The 25,044-nt window shown below is 40.4% G+C and overlaps 1 protein-coding gene across 1 annotated transcript in view; it reads right to left on the reverse strand.

Annotated features, from left to right (window-relative positions):
• The window catches only part of LOC126199423 (modular serine protease-like), a 207,217-nt gene that overhangs the window by 41,178 nt on the left and 140,995 nt on the right, over positions 1-25,044 (reverse strand). The window contains exon 7 of the mRNA XM_049936341.1: positions 5,357-5,530. Coding sequence (XP_049792298.1) covers positions 5,357-5,530 — 174 coding nt within the window. The remainder of the gene's footprint in view (positions 1-5,356; positions 5,531-25,044) is intronic.

Here is a 25,044-nt window from a genome sequence, read left to right on the forward strand (position 1 = left end):
GCACTAAAAGTGGATCAGAGAGGTTTGGTGAAAAACAAATAAAGAAAATATGAAAGAATTGTGTATAAACAAGATATGTGGCAGGTGGGGAAACAAAACAGCTGTCAGATTTGCAAATAAATTGGAAAAAGATGATCAGCAGAAGGCCCTGCAGTTTAGTGAACTGCAAACAGATTGTTATAAGCAAATTCATAACAACAGCAGAATTGCTATGTGCAAATTTGCAAATAACTATGGGCCAGTCTATGTGCATGGAAATTGGTAGTAGAAAAGATGTAGGTGCAAAGTGTTGAGGAAAATGGGTAGTACAGATAAATAAATGATCTGACTACCAGCACATAAGGTAGAAAGCAGATGACAGTTTTAACAAAACAGATGACGATAAAGACTGAAAAGAGGGTTACATAAGAAGGAATGATGACCACATGGGCCAATATGACACCAAAATTAATCACTTATTAACAATACAATGTAACTGGATAGATAAAAAATCTACTCGTCAAGCGGTGGCAAGAGGCACACGCACAAATAAGTTTAACTTGCACAAGCTTTCAGAGCAAGGTGGTTCCTTCTTCCAGTGGAAGAGTTGAAGGGGAAGGAAGAGGATTGAAGGAAAAGAACTGGACAGGTTTAGGAAAAGGGGTACGGTTCAGAAAAGTCACCCAGAACTCCAGTTCCTGTAATGCTGATACAGAAGGAGTTACTGTAAAAATGGTTGACAAGAATTAAGGGCATATTGTAGCGCTAGTTCCCTCTTGCAGTGTTCTGAGAAATGACACATCATATACCAGCTGTGATGTACACACTGTTCGGCCTTTTACATCGGCATGACTACCACCCAGGTATCAGTCGGGATGAATGAGCAGAGGGTGTATACCAGCAACATACAATACCCTGTTGAAGAACATCATCTACAACATGGCAGTCATAACCTCTGTGCTGTTTCACCACTCGTGCCATATGGATTTTCCCTCCAGTCAGCAGTTTCACAGAACACCACAGGTGGGAGCTAGCACTACAACATACCCTTGGTTCTCACCTCCCACCTAGGCTTAATTTATGTTAATTCCTTCCATATCAGCATTTCTTCACAGTAACTACTCACTTCTTCACTTCATTTCAGTTTTCTACATTTTTCAATTTCTGACATGTCTATTTTTCGCTGCCTCCCCTCCAACTGTCTTATATACAATGCACTTATCATTTCACTCTTATTAAGTCATACATGATGCTTTAGTAGTAGTCTCTGTCTTGCATAATACCCAGTCTTCCACCTTCAAGCTTTCAAGTTTTCAAATCCCATCTGGTGCAGTCCCCCAATCTTTCCTTGTCATCCTGTCCTGTAAATATCCCCTGATCTGGGGTTCTGGGTGACTTTTTCGAACTGTATTCCTTTTTCTAAACTTCTCCAGTCCTTTCCTTTCACCTCTCTTCCTTACTCCTAACCTCTTCAGCTGTAAGAAGGAGGTGCTGGCTCCGAAAACTTTCGTAAGTTAAACCTTTTCATGTGTGTGTTCTCCTGCTGCCACTTGATGACTAGATTTTTTTATCGATCCAATTACTTCTTTAAAATCAGATTGTCTGCAGAGAAGAAGCTTGTAGATGCCTCAATAAAGACGATGACACAATCATCGGAGCACTGTTGTCAATTATTGGGAGTGAAGAACCTGACAGTCACCGCCATTAAAATAAGAAGACTGCTGTGGGCAGGACATGTGGTCAGAATGGAGGAAGACAGAGAACATGTTAGAGGATTTTTTATGGCAAGGGTGGAGGCAGGTTATGGAAGGTACATGAGATGGATGGATGGACTTGAAGAAGACATGTAAAAGCTGAGTGTCAGAAGATCAAGACAGAAAGCCATGGACCAGATAGAATGGTAGGATATTGTGATGCAGGCCAAGACGCTTCAAGTGCTGTATAGCCGAGTAGTAGTAGTAGTAGGAGGAGGAGGAGGAGGAGGAGGAGGAGGAGTGAAAAGTCTTTGCTGTAACCTGAAGCTAGAGGTCTAATGAAGAAATTGTGTAGACATATTTTATGACTGCAATTTGAGATTCACTTGAAAAATTCTGTGTCATAAGCAAGCAATAACAAGCAGTAGACATGGACGTTGCCACTATTCTCAAGTTGTACAGTTCCTTGGTTTCTTGGAAGTGAATGAGATTTGGAGTTTTCAATAATTTAGGTGAGAAAAGATTTAAATCTCTTTGGAATAGGATATGAAGTTTTCAATACTCTAGGTTAGAAAAAATTTTTAATCTCTCTATAATATTGCTAAAATTAAACAAAGTTAAGCTCAGTATAAGAAAAGCAATATGAAAAACAAAAATTCTTTGCTGAATCTGAGTCACATCTTAAAGAAACTAATGAATCAGATGTGATGCAGATATCTTTCCTTTTGGTTTTCGATAAATTTATTGAAGAACTGAATAAGAAAGATTATTTTTATAAGTACTTAAGTAAACTATTTATGTGTCAGTCAGACTGACACAGCTGAGTCCACTTGAAAACCAGGAAGCATCATCCAGGTTCACCAAGTCTGCAGTTCAAATCCTGAAAACTGAGCATTTGTACTTGAATGTTTACACTTCAAAAGCTACATCTGTGATGTATAGAATGAAAACAAGTCATATTCTCTTCCAGAACTGTGCAAGATGTTAAAAGGTAGAAACTTAGAGGATGTTTCCCCAATTTTGAACATGGCTCTTCAAATATACCTGAATACTCCTGCTTCCAATTGCTCAGCAGAAAGGTAATTTTATTATGTATGTTACATAAACAACTATATAAGGCTATCACAAGAACAGGATAATTTTAGTTATCTTGGTGTCCTCGTTACTGAATCAGACTTGAAGGTGAAACTGCAGTGTGATGAAATCAAACTAGCTTGCGAATAACAGGGCAAGGCTAAAAAGCTTTTTATTTAATTAATCAGTGTTTTGCTACATTTTTCTTTTCTAAATGTAATGCAGGTTTCACTCTTCAAGCTTTCCCAGCAGATGTGTTGTAAATAGTCTTCATGGGTTTGCCGCCAGATCGCGTTGTGCAAATTCCACAATATTTCCTCGGAGCAACTGTCCGACATCTTCAGGTGGGTCAACCTTGTTCGGGGCTAGGTACGACTGATGGTATCCGCACACTGACTCCCTGTTTTTAGAACAAGCGTGCAAAGAATGCGCAGCCGCGGAAATCACACATGCGCAATGTTTTGCCATATTCAAACTTTCACTGCAAAAAATCGCAGAGTGGCTCTCCCACGCATGCACTGTATGCTGCGTTTGTCAAGTGCAGCCAGATGTTACTCACCAACAGCCGTACTGGGCCAGTGTTATGACGGGCCTGTTAGCGAAGAATCTTAATTTTCACGTCGTGATTTAATAGCAGCAAATGCAGGGTTCCAGGCTGTGCTCAGTTGAAATCCCGTATCCTTGTTGATGAGATTATCGGCTGTACTAATATGTATTGCTTCCTTGATGACACAGTCCCAGAAAGATGATGCCGGGGATAAGACTTCTGTCTTTTCATAAATCGTAGGATGTCCTGTATTCAGGCAGTGTTCCACAATTGCTGACTTTCCCGGATGACAAAGGCGTGTATGACGCTGATGTTAATCGCAGCGTTCTTGTACTGTGCAGCATGTCTGGCCTATATACCGCTGCCACACACTGACAAGGAATCTTGTCAGTCCATGGTCATCCTTAACCGAACCCAACAGGTTCCTCAGTTTTGCAGATGGCTGAAAAACACACTTAATTGCGTATCTCCCGAGGACTCTTCTGATTCTTGACAACATGGCACCAAAATACGGCAGAAAGGCCAAAGTGGTGAGTGTCTTCGTATCTTCATTCTACTCCATAGATTGAACTCACCTGGGCCTGAATGCATTACGTATCTGTCTCTCAGAATAACCATTTTTGTCGGAGCACTGTCTTCAAATGTTGTAATTCACTCGACAGGTTCTCAGGATTAGACACCACATACAGGTTGTTTGTTGCATCCATATTTAATTTAGTAAAAGCATAATTACAGTGTTTGCCTTTATATTCATTGTATGAAACTTAATTAAGTTTTTTATTAGTAATTCTTATAAAAAAAAAGATACACACACACACACACACACACACACACACCTTGTTTTCTAGAGGGCTTCAATGTGCCAGTATTCTGACAAAGCATATATTCAGAGGACTGAAGTTATGATATGAAACACATTAGGTATGGGCTTCAGCTGAAAATTACTCAGTACGGTATGGTTAGTATGGTGTTTGCTGGCGGTGTTGTGCTTGTGAAATACAATGCAATCTTGCATCTTACTGGCCATGCTCCTCTCCACAAAGCTGAAGTCTGGCTTTTCTTATTCTGTCTTTCACACTGTGAAACACTGTAGGATGTGAAATTCTATGTTGTGCTGTCACAAATCTCGGCCAGCGACCCATCCATAAACAAATTCACACCCCACGTGTTGATGGCTCAAGGATGCAACTGGACTAGGCATTGCAGACATACCAGCCACTAATGACTACAGTTCTGAGATAATAAATTGGTTGTTCACCATCAAAGCAAGAGGAAGGAAGGAAGGAAGGAAGGAAGGAAGGAAGGAAGGAAGTACAAGAAGAGGTACAAATATATGTACTGCAGAAAGTAAAGTTGCTATTAATGATGAAAGTGCAGAACGCACACAGGAAGTAACCCGTTTCAATCATTCACACATTTCCCCCCATGTTTTGTGTGTCTCTATCCAGGGTATGTAGAATATTTTCAATTCTCACCCTTTGTTCCTACTTCATATTCCCTGTCTCTTCTGATGAATTGATTTATGAACTGCAGAATCTACAAAATTAATCATGTGATTTTCATTCTCATCTTATTTTATGTATGTCATCCTTATTTCTGGTGGCATTTTTTTTTTCCAGCAATTTGTAACTACATACTTCTCTCCTGCCCCAAATATTCCAATGTATGAGACCCATTTTAAAGAAATTTACTTACAGTGTCACTGTTAAATTAGGAAAATGCATACAGATGCAGTGACCTGAATACACAAATGAAGGCAAAACACGCAGTGACAGCACAAAATAAATAAATAAATAAATAAATAAATAAATAAATAGTTTTAGAATGTTGAGTACATTATCAACAAAACAGACAAATTTGTGAATTTCTGGGAAAGAGTATGCTGTGGTTACACATATTTAATCAATTTGGGAGTATGCCTAAAGACACTTTTAGTTTAAACTTGAGTCATTCTACAGTTCTAAGTGTGGTATTCTAAAAGAAATATTTTTAGGTAAACTAACAGAAAAGAAATTAAATATGTGATAAATAAAGACTGAAAATGATAGGGAAATATACTCACAGAGCCAGTATTTCCATTGATTAGCTGTTTGTCATATTTACTTTCCAGATCTACACAAGCTGGTCTCACAAAATCTGAGATTGTTATTTCAGTTTTCAAGACTATTATAGCAATATCATCTGCATAATTTCGGAAACTTCCTTGGTATGTATCTTTTATAACAATTGACTCTACCTGAAAATTGATCATATATTATTACTTAACTGGGTCAAAGGATAATTCAGTCAAGGAAGTTAATAAATTCGGGTACAGAATTGCAAGCCAGTACTTACCTTCCATGATATGAGATGTATAGTACTAGTCCAGTGGGGTTAAACCTAAAAATTAGACAAATCGGAAATAATTGCTACAAAAGGTTTTATTGTTTTAATGGCTTCATTTGTGGCCCAATATGACTATCCTAGGTTTTCCCCCTTGGCGGAGTTGTGGAAAAGTGGTGGGGGCAAAAATATACCCAAAAAAGGGGTATTTTTTCAGTTTTGTGATTATATCTCGTAAATGACTGACAATATCAAAAACATAGTGGAATTAAAAATTGTAGGGCATGAAATTCTACATTGAATGGGACCATCTGCATATTTTTTGGACCACCCGTTTCCATACTAGTGCTCTTCAAAATTGGACTAATTTTACATGTTCATGAAAAATTTTCGTTTTAACCTCTGTTTTTTGGTAATATCGTTGAAACTAACCCATCTATCAATAAAGTGGTTCATACAAATGATATAGAGGAATAAATTCTGCATTTGACGAGACCAAAAATGAATTGGACCACCCATTTCTGTACGGTTAAGTTTGTACTTTCATTGCTATGCATGTAAGGTATCTCACATTTACAAATATAGGTCTCTAGATCAGTTTTATGCAGAGAAATCAAAAATAACGTAATCATGAGTAAAGATTGAAAAAAATTAAAAAACTATTCAAAGTCAGGGGTAAATTCTGTGACAAGAAATTCAAGGTCAGGTTTGGCAATCCCTTATTAAACGGCAAAGCCTTTTTGTACCTTATTGTTCTGCCTTTGTGTATATGTTCTGCCTGGCAAGCCAGTGTAATAATGACAAAAGTGTATCTTTTGTAATCCCTAAGGTAATCGTCTAGAAAGTTACCTTCAAAAACTCCGAACCCTACATCTGGCCAAATTTGGAGGTAAATATATTTATATAGGTAACCTCTGATTTTAATTTAAAATGTACCATTTGGAAGAGCAGCTTTTGCTTCACTAGAATATTGTCCATACTGTGAGTGTGCAGTTACCAGGTGGCAGCATCCTTTGTCTGCCCACTAGGCGACACAGTTTATTGCTCTCTAGTGGCGCCTGGCGCAGAGACAGGTGTGGCCCAGGTAAAAGCTTTTTCTGGCCGGGTCTTGCCATTTCCCACCTTTCTTCTGGGGTGGACGCACGCCAAACGATGCTGTTATTTACCCATAGAGAATGACATGCCACGTGGTGATAAGTGCTGGTGTTTCACGTGACCATAACATGGAACGTGCAGGGTGCCACGACGCCAATGTGCCACCGTGCCTCACACCCGCACCGCGACGCATTTTCCTCGGGCCACCTCCGACGCACTTATGCATCACGCTTATTTCAAGGCTTGAAGATGAAGGCTTCTCAGTAAAGCAAGCTAATCAAGACGCAGACCATCTAATTGTTGCCACAGCACTTGAGGTATCACAGGAACATGAGAAAGTTGTGGTTGTTGGTGAGGATACGGACTTTCTAATCGTGCTCAATGCCCTAGCCACACCTCCAGCAAATATATATTTCTTGAAACCTGGAAGAGGAAAGACCTCATCAAAAGTATTTGGTTCCAGCAGTTTCAAACTGGCAAACAACATCAGAAGGCCATTCATATTCTTCCACACCATAAGTGGATGTGACACAACTTCAGCACTCTTCGGTCAGGGCAAGAAGGAGGTGGTCAATCTACTGATCAAAAATAAATATCTTGTGGAAGATATCAAACCTTTCTTAGAGCAAGACACTCAAACTGAAGCTGCCCTCTGATTTTTAACAACCCACTATGGAGGTACAGCAGGAGACACTTTAGCAAATTGCGATTGGACCTGTTTTCCAAAGCTATTGTGAAATCCAGATTCACCCTAGCACCCCTACCACCAACATCAGAAGCAGCTCACCAGCATTGCTTGAGGACCTACTTACAAGTACAAGTGGATAGGACACCAGATGGAACCACTCCTCTGGGGATGGCAGGCCTCAGAGTTTGGTCTTGGCCCCGTTCCTACCTCCAAAGAACCAGCTCCACAGTCTTCTCTCAACAATTTCCAGAAAATGCAACAAGGGCTGTGCAGGTAGTTGTGGGTATTGGAAGGCTGGTATTAATTGCTCATTAATTTATGTCAACAGCAAGGTGAACTAATACACTAACTCCCTCCAACCAGATGAAACTGATGAACCAGATGTTGACAAAGACCTGGACTGTATATATGAGGTGACAAAAATTACTGACTTTGAGGAGCCGAGTGATGGGGCATCGGACTCAGAAATTACTGACTTTGAGGAGCCGAGTGGAGCAATGACAGTCAAACATCGATGTATGTGAAATTTGTGTACATACCTACTTTCACCCTTCTCATCTCATACGTTTAAGTAAAATTTTGTAATTATGAAATATAATAACCAGTACTTAATTTCAAGGAGTGTCTCTCTCTTCCTGCCTCCTTCATATCAGTTGAATGGGTATAACTATACTATATCGAGGGTTAAGAACAGAGACCACAAATCTGACAAAAGACAAATTTTACAGGGGAGCTAAAAAACAAATTTTTAATAAAAATTTTGATTGCTTTAATTTTCTTAATTAGAGCACAATTATTTATTACTCTCAGGTTGTGCATTGTCTTTTATGCATCGTTTTGTTATAACATATATTTTTTTGACTTACAAGTTTTTTTGAGCTAGGGCTTTTTCTGACATCTGTCAGATACAAGGTCTCAGTTCTTAACCCTCCATAAATGAAAAACGTTTTTGATATTACTTTTCAAATTTTACAAAATTTTAATATTGTATTCTATTAAGATATTAAATAAGTACAAGACAATGGGTTGCTATAGTTCTGTATCGAAAAGAGTATACATAAGAATTACTGAAGAACTACATTTGAAATTGTCTTCATTGATGATGAGAAATGGTCCAACATTAATGAGGAGCTGTACAAAAATGGGTGGTCCAGTAAGTTCACTTTTGGTTTCATTGAATGCAGAATTTATCCCTCCATCTCTTTTTTATGAATGACATTATTGATATGTGCGTTAGTTTCAACGATATTACCAGGAAACAGAGGCTAAAATGAAAATTTTTCATGAACATGTAAAATTGGTTGAATTTTGAAGAGCACTAGTATGGAAACGGGCGGTCCAAAAAAATACGCGGATGGTCTCATTCAATGCAGAATTTCATGCCCTACAATTTTTAGTTCCACTATGTTTTTGATATTCTGAGTCATTTACGAGATGTAATCACAAAACCTAAAAAATACCCCTTTTTTGGGTACATTTTTGAGCCCCCCCCCAACAATTTTCCACAACTCCGCCAAGGGGAAAAACCTAGGATACTCATACTGGGACACAAATGAAGCCTTTAAAACAATAAAACCTTTTGTAGCAATTATTTCCAATTTGAATGCTAATTCTACTGGACTATATGGCTGATAGACAGATATAATAGTAAAAGTGATATACTGCCTAGTTTTCAGAATTAACAGTTCCTCAACTGTACTGAGGATGAGGTTAGACAAAATAAAATAGGAGGTGTTGGTCAGAGTCAATAAGAGAGGATGATTAGATTAGCACTGTGTAAGCTTCAGTCCTGAAATGATGAGGGAATAGTGTTAAGTAAAGGTAGATTAGGGGGAAGAGAGAATAATGCAATTAAAAATCAAAACTCCTCTTCTATCTAATCTACAGTTTGTTCTTCCTCGTCTTGTATTACTCTGAAATGCTGCAGGCCATGATTACCGATATACCATCTTAGACCCACTCTCTTCAACACCACCTCTTTCACCTTCGTCTGTGCTCAGCCACACTACAAGTGGCTCCCTCTCATTGTAGGGTCTGAGTGATATGACTTCCTTTTAACCTTTGAAATATATATCTCTCTCTCCCCCACCCAATGAAGGAACTATTAGTTTCAAAAGCAAGCTAATATGTCCCTTTCACTTTTGTATTTGTCTATCTGCAGCACTACACATTTCAACTCCTTCGAGGTAAGTACTGGCCAGCAGTTCTGTCTTGTACTTTATCATATGTTGGTTACTTACAACAGAATAAAAAATGGATTTATGTAAGAATAGCACATTAAACGAGCACCTATGTCCACTTTCCACTGTAACTTATGGAACATATTGACATATGTTCCAACATTAGACATTTATGTATAATGTAGCATATTCAGATATTTCACATAACTAGAGTTCGATGTAAGGTTATTTCAAGTTCATCTAACAATTAATCCAAATTATAATGTTCAGTAAACAAAACTACTTCAGCCTTAATGTTCCTCACTCTTCCAATGAATGTGAGAGAATCTGCAGTTGATGACCTCCTGCCACACCCACTTCTGACTGCTGCCTCCCACATACATTTGTTTCTGTCTCATTGAAAGTTCCTCTCTTTTTTTCCCACCTCTGTTTCATATGGCAGCGGTGCATGTAACTCGCTGACAACAAATTTTTCCAAAAATCAGATAACAAATCATGATGTTTATTTTTTTCTGTGTCACTGCTTTTGGTGCAAAGCAGCACAGCATTTTTTGTGTCGAGTCATGCTTATGTTTAGTATTTCACAAACTATGAGTCCAAAAATTCCAGACACACTCCTCTGCCTCATAAAAAGTGACAAATTCATGACTTTTGCTTCCAGTACACCCTATTTTTTCAAAAGAACACATGTAAAGACAACATGCAATACTGCAGATACAGTAAAAACAAACACTAGCACTGCATAGTGCCATTTAGTGGTAGCTGGCCAGGAACAATGATCCTTCAATCTGCACTGATGCTGCCACAGAACACTTTCTTTCTTTTGATAAGTTGTTGACAACATGTTGCAAACATCAGTTTTCTAGTACTAGCCACAAACAAGTTTGCAGAACATGCTTTGAACTCAGTATAAATGTGTCTTTAATAAGCCATGGTGACAAAATTAATCTTAGACCAGTTTACTCCATACTCATGAAGGAAATCATTGCAATCTATAAAAAGAATTCAGTAGCACAAAATTAGCTAAATGTAAACAGTATCTTTTTTTCAATTTTTTCCTTCAAATGTCTATTTCTGCATTTTTTAAAATAATTTCTCATAACTCTGTAATTAAAGTGATAAATCCTTCACAGTTACAGGCAATCTGTAAAGTTGGCAGCTCTCCAAAATAATTTTTATTCCCCCGTCTTGTGCATACAAAAATAGATCACATTTCCTGATGTATGAGCAAGCTATACATAGCTGTCTGTGAGCTAAGTATGGATTTTTCAGATGTAGTTCACACACTTTTTATGATTGGCCATGTTCTTTGTCAAAGGATATTGTAAATCTGAGTCACTTATGAAACAGCAAACATTTGATTTGAATGGTATATCTGTCTAAACTATTGGAATATGTGGCAACAGTACATTTTCTCCTATAAATTTTCCATTTAAAATTTTATCTTCATGATACAGTTCATAATATATTTTTCACTGAAAGCCTGGTACCATTGCAAAGTCATGGTGGATTTACACTTTGGAGAAGAATGAGAAATATGCCAATTTTTTATATTAAGATGTGTGGTGGATGCCTTGCAAATCAAGTGAATTCAGTAATTCAGTTGGGTAACTGACTACTTCATCTCAAGTCATTTCAGTATCAATAGACTGATAGCTGTCGCTTCACATGGTATTTCATTTTGCATACTGACAGTGATGACACTGACACTGTTTATCGCACTTAGCCACTGAGGATTATTGTAATTCTGTGTGATACTTAAGAAAATGTTGTGAAGCAGTTCATCTGTGGTTGCTGTGATTTTACAGAAGTATGTTGGCAATGTGATACATTGTGTACATTCATCAATTATCATTTTTCTTTTCCCAGTATCCAATAATTGTTTATCAAAATGTTCAGTGAATGTATCATGCTACTGTTCTACATACATATTGACCTTCATAGTCAGTCTGATGACTTGAGACTTGCCTCAAGTTCATCAATGGTCTCTGAATGCAGTATAACAGGTAGAACTTGTCAAAAGTCACTGGACAACAAAGTGAATGTGCCACTAAAAAACTGTTCATTACCTCTCAAATTTTAGTGTACGGTGAATAGCTTCCAATGCTTTTCTGCGCTGCACAATAATACATTCGTCCCATGTGAGTTGACACAATTGGAGTACTTTATCGATTGAGAATTTTTGTTGATACTGGGTCAGCCTTACTGCAGAAATGAATGGCAGGGCTACCATTAAAGACAGCACAAACCATGCAGCACCCAGCATCCACTGTCAAGCAGATTTACCATTAGGTCAGAGAGAGAGAGTGTATGTGTTTTTGGAACATACAGGTGCTCAATGGAGAGGTCACTGGCACTCTTATGCACATTGAAAGAATCGAATGAGGATAAAATTATGAAAATGTTATCACACAATGGGCAGGAAACCTGTAAAATGACACTCGTGCACTTGTTCCCACCTCCATCATATTGACCAGACAATCACTCTTGTACACGTCTTATGTTAATGGAGAAAGGGTGAAAGATGCGATACTTGGGACTAAAACAGAAATAAAATGATAGAGGTGCTAAAAGAAAAGTGCAAGGTAATGTGATTCGCTGGCCACTTGCACAAAAAATGGGTAAGCAAGTCAACCTGCTTCACACGTTAAATACAACTCTCAAAAACTTTCAGAAACATATTGGCCAAATCATGAACCCTTAAAACCCTCACCACATTTGTTTGAATGTTACTTTAAATGGAGGGCAGACCTGTCAACAAATCTGCTGCTGCCCAGTGGTCAGAAAATAAAATACAGTCTAACAAAATGGGGTATACTGATCTGTAAGCCACAAACACTACGCATTGCAGGGTCCTCTCACTGGAGTAAGAAGACATGCATCATATGGCTGTGGAGTGAGGAGGACCTTGTCCTGTTGATGTGGCTGGAAGGAGGTATGCCACAGCCGCATTGTGGGCTTTACTAAACAGAGCTTATTGTCTGTCACTTCCATAAACTCATCCTCCCACTGACACAAGACACTATATCCCAACAGCAAGGTGAAAGCACGCATGGGGATGGCACATCAAATTAACAGAGCATTGCAACATGCCTCCTTAGCTGCTACATTTGCAGTTTCATTTCCTGCAATACCCATGTGCCCTGGCACCCAGCAGAAAGACACCGTCTTCTCCAGCTATTGTAAATGGAGGAGAGAGGGCATCCTGGATATTTTGGACTACCTTATCTGCTGGGTGGAAGCATTGAGAGTGAAGAACATTCTGAGAATCAGAACAGAGAATGAATTACTATTCTAATCACATCTCATCTGCAAAAGTGCCCACAAGAGCACACAAAATTCCACATCAAAGACAGTAAGCCATGAGGCAGTCAGACCTTCAGGGCACGATCAGGGAAGAGAGTCCTGATCTGACCCATCCATAAAGACAGCTGTACAGGTATGGCGCTCAGTTACAATGTCATTAAATAATGTATTAAAAACATATGCAGGAGCGCAGCCTCTCCTGTATTCACTACATCTAAAATTAGTCAGCGCCTTTGCAGTAACCAAGGTGGCAGACAGTTAAAACACTGGATTTGGTGTTGTACTTGCTCCACATCAAGTGACTCCAGCACGTACCAAATGGCATTGTTGCTCATGGAAAATTGGAGAAAAAGACATGCCAGAGGTGGACAAGCAGCAGTAGGGTGTGCAGGTCACAATGAGGCTGCGAGGAACTTATATGCCTGACACATCATGGGGAGTTGCCGTCTGATTGTAAGTGGCGGTTCACCAGCCTCAGCACAGAGATTGGGTATGGGGCTGGTCCCATGAGCACCCATGGCCAGCCTAGTCCCCTCATGGTGGATAGCATCAGTGATCTTCAGATAAGAAAGCATGCACTGTGCACCCATAGTCTAACCGCGAACACCTGAAAGCCCTATAAAACTGGAGAAGACATGTCCTATCTGTTCCCAAAGGCCAGTGGCTAAGGCACTTTGTGATATTTAGTGCCTTGAGAGTTTTTGTTTTCACGTCTCTCAGGTGTGACAAGCACAACAATTTGGAGTAAAAAATAATGCCAAAAAACCTCACTGAGTCATTATAAAGTAGAATAGTGTCCCTCATATCCAAGTCAGGTAGATTAAAAATATGATGAGAATAGTTAAAATGAACTCACACGCACACTTACCTCTTACCTGTGGAAAACTGAAAACCCATCTCTGCAGCCCATTCTCTAATCTCTACATTGTAAGCTGCTCTTGGTGAATCACTGTTTCAACACTGGAGGAGGGACATCAAAATCGTGAACACATAAGGAGCACTGTACAGGACTCCGTACCGTAGACACAATAATGTTTATGGCTATGGCAAAGGGGGTAACACTTAAAAAAACTGTCTTGAGGGATATCATTCTCCTGCTCAAAATGATTCAATAGCATGTCACCAACAAGTGACCCAAAAGTCTGCTTACCTAGGAAAGACTGTATGTAGATGGGGAGGTGGCCACGAAAGCTCCACTGATGGAGCTGCATGAGAATACTGTGCCTCTATGTAGTGTTGTATGCCTTACTGATGTCAAAGAAAATACTGAAACAGTGATATTTAAATAGGAAAGGCTGCTGAATAACCACCGCTAGCAAGGTCAGGTTGTTGACAGTGGGCCGAAATCTCAGGAACTCATATGGAAAGCAGCTCAGAAGTTGCTTGGTCTCTAAGAACCAGACCAGACAATGTTTAACCATCTGCTCCAAGGTATTTCCCACACATTTTGTTAAGATAGTACTCCTGTAACTACTGGGACATGTGAGATCCTTTCCTGGTTTGAGGAGAGGGATCAAAATTGCCTCTCCAAGAATTGGGAAAATGATCTGTCTGCTATATCAAATTAAAACAGTTGAGGAGGATTTCCTTTAATGCTGTAGGTACATGTCAAAGCATGTAGTTCTGGATTTGGTCACAAGTGGGAGCAGTATCATGAGTCTCAGTCAGGGCCAATTCCAGCTCCCACTTGCAAAATGGGGTGTTGTAATACTCAGTATTGTTGGATCTGACGTCCAACTTGCCCCTCTCTAAAGTCACACAGTAGTGGCAAAACACAAGATCCTGACTGGCATTGGGATTATCCTTTGCAAAATGCTCTGTCATCGTCTGAGCGATGTTCTGGGTGTCATTTGAAGACACCTCTGTTTCAGACTGCTGCTGTTGGTAGACAACTGTTAACTGCAAATCCTCCAGAGGGTTCCTGCACTATTGTGGAACAAGTGGAACAGTTGAGTGTGTCCATGAATGCTTGCCATGATCTTTTCTTGCTCTCCTTAATTATGTGTCAAGCCTTGGCTCTTGCGACCTGAAATGCTGAGAGGTTGGCTGCTCTTGTGGAGCACTTACTGCCAAAAAAGCCACAAGCCTGTCTCAGACTGCTGAGCAGCATTCGTCGGTCCACCAACTCATTTTTGGATGCTGTTGCAGTGTTCAAACACAGGCATCTGACCATTCATTCTGGTGGCTTCTGTTCAGGTACTGCTCCATCCAGGAGGTGGATGCACAATGGGAAGTGATCCCTGGAATTAAGGTCAGTAGTTGCTTTCCACTGAGCTGTAAGGGCAGGAGAGTAGAGAGAGAGGTTCAGCTGAGGAAGCTCCAGTAGCAACTGAGAAATGAGTGGGACTGCCCATATTGAGGATGTACAGCTCCTGAGGCATCATGAGATTTTCTAAAACTCAACCCCTAGGGCAAATATAGCTTCAGCCCCATAATACATTATGGGCACTGATGTCTTCCAGTATGATACCTACTGCGGAAGTTGTTCTATAAGATTGGTCAGAGCCTCAGTGTCAATCACATCGTGTGGAGGTGAATACAGTGAGCAAATAGTGATCCACTGATACACATGAACTTCAATAGCAATCGCTTGCAGGTCAGGAGCTAGGGGGAGAGCAGAGAACTAGTAGGCATTATCGACAAACAAACTGACCCCTCACTTGGCCCTTTCCCCAGTCAGGGAAAGTGTGTATAGCCCTGTAGCCCAGGGGCATCAGATGCTTTAAAATGCAATTCCTGCAAACACAAGCACAGGGGCATTCCTGTGATAGGAGTTTCAGTTCTTCCACAAGTGTCCTGAACCTATTCAATTACCATTGTAATATGGGAGCCATTTATAATGGGAGTTGCACTTTCACCCTCTCTTTCTGCCATGGAGGTGACCGCATAATGGGTTGAGGCTCAGTGTTGGAGTGATATTTATTCCCCAGGCCAACATCATGGTCCATCACCACTGTAAATGAGCCGTGGGAGATGTCCTGGAGAGGAATATCAACATTGTCAGACTGCTTACTTCCCATCTCCATTTGCAGATGAGTTTGTCTTAGACTTTTTTTTCTTTTGCCTGGGAAGGATTTCGAGCCACAGCCACAGAGGTGGTGGTAGCAGCACTGGACAGTGGACCAGTCTGATACTGTGAAGCAGCAGGGAGCAGCCACAGCCTTGGCGGATGTTCTGGGAGGAGGTACAGGCCTCAAAGTAACTGCAGCAGAACAAGCGCATTGACAAGTGCAGGTACTAGTGCTAACACTAGTAACCTCCGTTTTTGTAGCAGTAGCAGTCTTTTGAACTGGCTGTTTAAGAACAGATGCAAACGGGGTAGCAAACTATGGGGGCTGCATGGCCTTTTAGATCTTTTTGGCCTCATCATACAACATACTCTTAGCTGTTTTGATCTCCTGTATTTTTCTTTCTTCAAGGAAGGCCCTGCAGTTCCTATTCCAGACAGGGCAAGTCCCAGAGCAGTTTCACTTTGGAGGAGATAAGCAATGAACTCCTTCATAGGCAGCCTTACCACATTTGCCACAAGTGGCTTATCCCTTACAACCTAAGGTGGTACGCCCCCGAAGTGACAGTATGTGAAACAGCACAAAGGGTTGGGAAAATAATAATACATGCTGAAGTGAAGGAAACTGGCCTTAACTTGTACTCTGGAAGATTCACGCTGATGAAAGTCACTATAAATAAGTCTGATTTCACAATTGCCATCCACCCTTTTAGTTATGTTTTGCACATTACAAATGCATTCCTGGGAATACTCACCTTTCAGTTCTTCTAGGGAAATGTCAACAAGATCCCTGCAAGTCACAATACCTTTGCTGTATTTCAAGGAGCTGTGCAGTTCACTTTCTACTGAATACTGCCTGAGACACTGAAGTTTCTGAATCTTCTGCAGTTGTTGGAAACTAGAAGCTCCTACCAAAAGGGGCAAGCACTTGACAGAGTTTATAGTTCCAGCAATGCCCTCTAACTCCCTTTGTAAGTTAAAAGGTGAAACTTTCCCAAGGTTTCCCTCTTTCCATTTAACTATAAGAAATACATTCTGGCCACCAGTACGTGCACTGTTATTAGAGACTGACAAACTCTGTATAATCCACAAATCACGAGAACTGGCTACATGAGTCCTCTTATTTGACTGGATGTTGGTACCTACCGGCAGCCCACCATTTCCACTGGAAGGTGGAGGAGTGAATTTCAAGGGTTTCATCTTAGTCCCACTAGCAGCTAGGGAAATAAAACTTCACCTAGACAGAGCTCCACATGCCTGAGTAAACCTTATATATTTGAGGCTTGGCAGTTTACCCAGAGGTTGCCCGCTGCCAACTGTTCCCCCACAACAGCATGTATGTCATCAGTGCACAGCATACCTTGAGATTGAAGGTTTTTTGTAGAGATTTTTACCATCCTCACAATCTGGTGGTCAAGCCAAGATCCCCAGTCCCTGTGACACACACTGACACATATGGAAATTTGACTGGCGCCCAACATTTGTTTCCAGTTTTGCTTCATCATGTCTGCAAAGTATACAGCACCCATGATTATCAAGAAAGTTAACTTCATTCTGAATACACAAACATTGTCCTCTTGCAGCCATGCAATTGGTCAACACATTTGACACTGAGAAGTGTATACTCTCCAGGACAGTGTTCAAGTGGAACTATTATATGAACATAGTTTACTGCAATTGCCAGGTGACAGATCTTACAAGCGTATTTCTTTTCCTCATTTTTGTTGAACACTTACATTTATATCAAGCACTAACTTTATAAACTCCTCTATCTACATCATCACCACATACTATGTCCTTGAACAAAGTGCATGGTTGTGGCAGTAAAGTCTGCCCACTGCAAAACTAACATGTAAGTGGTGATAAACACACGTTCCTGTGTAACTGGTGGCTCCATCATTATTGGGGCATCCAAAGTGTGCCACTCAGGTGTCAGCAAGGGTGGTGGTGACTGTCTCAGCAGTGATATCCACTATGGGCATTGCCTCCATCCAATGAGTGTAACAGTCCACTATTGTCAGCAGTAGCACTTATCATGGCACAGAGTAAGTGGATCCACAATGGCCATTTGGATATGTGCAAACCATCATATGATGTTGAGTGCACCTCCCGATTTGGTATGTTGGCATGCAGTGCAGGTGTGTGCCCACTGGCAGTGTTCCCAGAGCCCTGGCCAGACAATACATGTGGCCATGAGCAACACACCAGTGCTGATGCCAGGATGGGACAGTCTACAGATTTGGTTGAAAGCACTGTGTCAAAATTTCTCCAGATGGAAAGGGCAATGTGTGTCCATTGAAACATCACACCAAGTATTGCCAGCAGTGGGCACCAGTTCAAGTTGAAGGCCACTGGAGGTGTTGTGGCAGAGGTTGTTCAATTGTTCATCACTCTCCTGTCCTTGGGCAATGTCTTCAAAGTTTGCAGAAGGAGAGAGAGGATGACACAAGCAAGTGACAAGCAGTTGGCAACAATATTGCTTATTTCAAAAATATGACAAATGACCATGGAGAACTGCAGCACATACTGCACTGCTGGATTTGTCACAGTGAACATTTGGTGTTGTTGACCCAGAATTTGAGAGTGATGGGCTTGTGGTCGGGGTAAATAATGAAGGAACTTATAGGCACTTTAAGCATGTTGTAACATTGATAGCTTCCATGACAGGAAGCCAAGGGGCTACCAGCTACTGCCAATGCATTGCTGTAGCATGGCACCTATGGTGGTCTGGCTGGCATCCACAACCATTATCAGTTCAATCTATTACACTGGGTGAGTGAAAATTGCAAGGTTGTGTTTGGTTTCAGCAAAGGTTTTTTTCCTATTGTATCCATCCATTGCATTGGAGTCCTTCCTTTTGTGGATTGGTTAATGGAGCTGCTGTGAGCAGTTCTGTCAGAGCACCTCTGTGTGAGAGAGAGCACCAATAAATACTCAGCATGCTGAGGTAGTGGCATATTTTTTTATATGTCTGAGGGCATGCCATGTTCAAGATTGCATGTATCTCATCAGGTGGTGGCTTGGATCAGCTTGGCATCATTAAATGACCAAGAAAGTATTTCTGGGGCTCTGAATATGCACTTACGGTAGTTAATAACAATGCCTGCCTCACTCAGGTGCTGAAAGATGATAATTAATTAGGTGGCAACAGTGGAGCTCTGGCAATTTTGAGAAGTTCAGGATGCCATTGAGATAGGCGAGACACGATGGTAAGCCTTGCAAAACAACATCCAGGAAATGCTGCCAGGTCTGGGCAGTATTCTGAAGACCAAATGTCACATACATGCTCTCTAAGAGCCTTAATAATGACATCTTTGCATGCAACTCACAGCCTTGGGGCCAGCCACATATTACTACAGACAGTTCACAGCCAGTGCTGCCTGCCACCACTGTCACTAGCCAGCTGTGTGGAGCACTTCCACCCTGCACCTGGTTGGCCCCACATGCGGACATCATGTGCCACTGCCCAATTGTTGCTGACCGGCCTGCTGCCATCATGCTCATATTGAAGTCACTATAAATTGTGCAAAACCCAAATGGTTGTCACATAGTCCAGCCGCAGGTGTCTGGCTCCCAAGATTCACTGTCCAAGGTCGATCTGTGTGGCAGCCTTACTGGAGCAATACCTGAATGGCACAAAGTGTGTGTACCCAGCATCCACCAATGAGCTGATTTTCCATTAGGCCAAAATTCTAGCAATGGTTTGCATGCATGGGTGCAATGGACATAAAGCAGTGTGGGGTGAGACTCCATATAGCACACACACTTTTTTTTGTATTCTGTTTCTGTTACCTGTGGACCATATGGGATGAGCATAAAAAACAGAACTCATTATGTATGTTTATTTGTTTCACAAATATAGACAAGCCGAAGTGGATTATTCTTTTTGATATACCCTGTATTTTTGTGTTTTGTCTGCGAAGTATACAGCATCTTACTGTTACAAAGAAAGTTTGCTTCATTCCAAATGCATGTCCGTTCTTCTTCCACAGCCAAGCTATCATCATAACACTTGTCACTGAAGACTGTGTGCCCTCCTAAACAGTGTTTGAGTGAAACTATTGTGTAAACACAGTTTACCACAATCATCAATCGATCAGCTGACAGACCTTACCAGCATATGTCTTTCTGTCAGTTGTTCTGTTACTCATTTGTCCTGAATAAATAAATTTATAGCAAGCAGGTACTTTATGAATTCCTGTCACCAAATCGTGACCATAGCCTACATCTGAATACAGTGCATGGGTCTGACAAAGCCAGCTCACTGCATAACACACAAGTAAGCGGTGATACCCAAACATTCCAGCTTCAGTATTGGCTGTTGGTATCTCAGTGATTTGCATATTCGCCAGCAGTGAGTGATAAATACTGCTGTTTCAGCAGCATCCAGAAGAGTGTGTAATATTGTTTTAATGATCATATGATTGCCAAAATACAAAGTGAATTGGTAAGAAGTTCTGCCAATGGCTCCAGGCACATCTAGGAAATACAATATGCAACTTTTGTCTTAATTGCACGCATAATTCTGTCATATGACTTCCCTTGTTCTGGAACCAATTTTGGTAGATTTGTTTGAACAAATGTATGCTATTTGTCAAAATCCATGAGTGTTTGTCATGGTTGACAAAAATAAGTTCTCAATCAAAACCAGCGCCTCAGTGTGTGCATCAGCTGGAACCTGAATGTGAAGATTTTGATCTGTAGCACACAAACTATGTAGGATTTCTTCACTCATGTAGTCTTCACATGTTTTCCAAAGATCCTTTGGATTTATATGAAGCGTCTTGTCAATATCATTGCAAATAATGAGTGTGTACTTAATACAGACCGGCAAATGGAATTTCACAAACACAACTTAGATTCAATGTGTTTTTTTCCTGCAGTCACTCGATGAGCATATATTTGTTCTTATGACCAAGAAGAGTCAGTTAGGTTCTATTATTACTGTTAATTAAAACTGAAGCAAATTGTTTTCTGGACTTTTTGTTGGATGATGTTTGAAACTATTTACAGGGAATAAGTTTTACACTTGTGCAGTACTGCAACAGTTCACTATCTCTGCTAAAATTGAATTCTTACAGTATCAGTATACTATTCAAGTAACACTGGTTTTACATTTATGGATATTTATGCTGCTCATACTCTTTATGAAGAAAACACAAAAATACAGGGTACATCAAAAAGAATCATCCACTTTGACACATCCATATTTGTGAAACAAATAAACATATATAATGAATTTTGTTTTTTCATGAACGGATAACTTAAAAAGTTGTTTCCCCCCCCCCCCCCCATAACTTCTCATAGATGTTCAATATGCCTCCCTTGAGAGGCATGGCGTATGTCAATGTGGTATTCAAATTGGTCCCACACTGCAGCAAGCATATCTTGGGTTACAGCTTCCACAGTTGCTGTTATGTGAAGCCTCAGTTCATTTATTGTTGTTGGCAATGGAGGCACATAAGCAGTCTTTTTATAAACCCCCACACGAAATAATCAAATACAGTGATGTCCTATGACCTTGGAGGCCAGTAATGTAAGGCTGAATCATTTGGTCCAGTGTCACCGATCCATCATTCAGTAATCCTCCGACTTAAAAATTCCAACACTTCCAGATGCCAGAGCATCCTGTTGGTAAATGAAGTCATTGGGAAAAGAAAGTTCTCAAGCATATCAAGATGGGCACTTCCTGTTCTTGGCAAAGAAACCTGGACCATACACCTCTTCTCGTGAAGCTGCACAAACACATTAAATTTTTGATAGCACCCCTCATGTTGTACAACTTCATGTGGTTGTTCTGCACCCCATATCCTCACATTATGATGGTTCACCTTTCCATTTAAATCGAATGTTGCCTCATCACTAAACACTAAGCATGGAAGAAAACTGTCATCCTCCATCTTGCCAAGAATGAAAGTACAGAATTCCACATGTTGTTTGTCACCTTCACGAAGGGCTTGCAGTAGTTGAATTTTGTATGGTTTCACGGGTAAATGTTGCTGCAACACATGCCAGATGGACATCGGGGACATGTCGAGCTGCACAGCAAACTGATATCTGCAGACTCCTTGTGAAACTAAGGTTAATGCGTTCGACATCTGTGTCAGACACTCGGGGAAAGCATGGCGATTTGCCTTTACACAAACAAACTATTTCTCAGAACTGTTCATCCCATCATTTAATGCTCTGTGCTTTAGGAGGCTCCGCACCATACCTAATATGAAAGTCATGCTGAACAGTTATTACTGACCTGCTCTGTGCAAAACATAGAACACAGAACTCTTTCTGTTACCGTGACACCATTTTTACTAGAACTGAAGTGGGTGCACACTGCTGCTACCTAGTAGGAACCATGTAAAAACCCAAGAGTTTGCTCTTTCCAACAGTACATTGTTCATGCACATATCGCAAATAACATAATAGTTATGATTTTGTAAAACTGGATGATTATTACGGCATCATTGCCTAATTACTAAAGAACCTTGGACCAAAGTCACTATAGAAGCTTACGCGAATAATCTCTACCATCTGGCAAACAGAGAAAATTCTTGACAACTGGAAATGTGCACTTATCCATCCACTGCACAAGAAAGGAGATAAGACGAACGTGAACAACTGCAGAGGAACCTCCCTGCTACAAGTCGCCTACAAAATTTTCTCAGCACGCTTTCTACAAAGAATACAAGAACAGTTATAACACAAAATTAGTGAATACCAGGTAGGCTTTTTCCCCAGTTGTTCATGCACAGAACAAATCCTCAACTGGAAACAGTTCTAAAATACAAGGCCATCAGGAATGCACCAATCATTTGCATCATCATAGATTTCAAGAAAGTGTATGATTCTCTTGACCGACAATCCTTGTTCAACATCTTAGAAGAACAGGGACTCGACCCTAAAACACTACGATTAATCAGACAGACATTAGCTGACGCAACATCGAAAGTTAAATTCATGGGTGAAATCTCTGATCCCTTCATGAGTGTGTCAAGGTGACGGATTATCGCCACTATTATTCAACTTCTTCCTGGACAAAGTAATGATGGAATGGGAAAAAGAGCTGAAAACTCAAGCACACTGGAAACCTACATGACTAGGAAGATGCAGAGACAAAATAGAAATAGCAAACCTAGCTTTTGCAGATGACCTAGCCATACTATCAGACAATGAAGCAACAGCAACCAAACAAATAGATGTACTAAAGGAATGCATGGAACAAGTTGGGCTGTAAATGTCTTTCAAGAAGTCTGAATTTTTCTGCTCAAAACTAAACATAAGAAATTAGACACAAAATGTGGCAAAATAAACAGAGATGCACACTTCAAGTATGTATGTGAAATCCTTTAACCTACAGGAGGAGAAAGCATCACACAGAAGACTCGACCACAAAAAAAATCAAGAGAGCGTTCAGCAAGACACAGCACGTATATAACAAAAAAATTCATGTCCCTTCACACAAAAGTCAGACACATTAATCAAGCCTGAAATACTGTATGCAAGTGAGACACTAACACTCCATACAGAAAGTGACATGGAAATTATAGTGAATGGAGAAAGGAAAATCGTGAGGAAAATTCTCAGCCCAAAGTTGACAAGACTCTAGGAAACCTATAGAGAAGCTGTCAAACATATCAGCAGATGGTTATCACCAAAACCACTCACAAAGAGAATTCTAACAATATTAAGAACATATTCTCATTATATTGTTACGTTCCATCTTGGATTTTCCATTGCAAGAGAATTCTAACATAAATACAAGGTTTCAAATCAAAAATACCATGGATCACACAAGTCGAACTGGACCTAGAAGCAGCAAAAATTGATCCAATAGAAATTGAAGACAGAAATGTATACAGGGGCAAAGATACACAAATGGAATGTGAGGTCAGAGAATAAAGTCCCAAAGAAACCAAGGACAAAGTGAATAGATATTTAAGTTTCAAATCTGATGTTAGCTTGCAAGGTCATTGCCAAGCACCCAGTATAGTCCTTAGAAATAAAATATAGCTGGGAACACTATAAAAATTCACTATTTTATAAACACACTAGTCAAAGAGTTAGTTGCCCACAGGAGACCTCATCCTAACATAATGGAATACAACCTACAGCATTGTTGTTGTTGTTGTTGTTGTTGATCCTGCTGCTGCTGCCGCCACCACCACCACCGCCTTTTGTCAAATGACAGGTTTCATGCTGCTCTCCATGTTAGTCTATCCTATGGAACCATCTTAATTCAGTTTGGTGATTAGAAATTTTAGAGCAAACAAATTGTGTTGATGTTGATTGCTACAGTCCACCCACTGTTCCAAGTAGTCTCAGACATCATCTACAGTAATATCGTAATCCAATTTAGTGGGCTAGTCAGTTTGCAATCAGTATTCATCAGACGAGGGACATGTTTCAACAGCAAGGAACATACATGAGCAGCCATGTTACCATGGCTGTTGTCAATTTGGAAGACAGAGTCGACCACAGCATTTTCATCATGAAGATGAAGAAGAAAACAGCAAGACTTGGTCACTGACAATCACACAATAACAATTCTGTCTCCTGTTCAAGGTAATCTGAATCAGTGGGCCCAAGTCATAGTATAAAAAACGCCCCCCACAATATCAAAGATCGAACTATAGCCAGAACGGCAGCAGCAATTCCCGTAAGGTGTGAAACTGTCACTGACAAGGTGTCCACTAGCCTCCCATATCTCATGTCAGTTACCATCTTTTAATAATCACTGTTCTTGCACCATGGTGACATGAATCTGAGTGGTATATGATTCCATGTAGACACTTTGGAAAGTCTGTGTTCATACAGTAAAAAAATTTGGCAACTTGTTCCATGGTATTGCCACAGGGATGTCTAAAACATGATGGCTCCCTTCCAGCATTCGGTGATTTCTCCATGTTGATTCTTACTGCACCAATTCCGTACACAAAGCTAGTATGAACATGCATGCCACCCCCTCCCCCCCTCCACACACACACACACACGTCACTTCACTCTCATGACTTACGACAGCAGTCACATGACTGCCTGGCTCCAATTCTGCATCAACCAGAGTGCTTGAAAGCAACAAGTGTGTTCCCTTTTGAGAGAGACTGATGTTCTGTTTGGTAAGCTTCCTTATTACTCTGAAATTACAGTTTTCATAAAAA

Source organism: Schistocerca nitens, chromosome 8 (assembly GCF_023898315.1).
Source record: "Schistocerca nitens isolate TAMUIC-IGC-003100 chromosome 8, iqSchNite1.1, whole genome shotgun sequence".
Lineage (NCBI taxonomy): Eukaryota > Metazoa > Arthropoda > Insecta > Orthoptera > Acrididae > Schistocerca > Schistocerca nitens.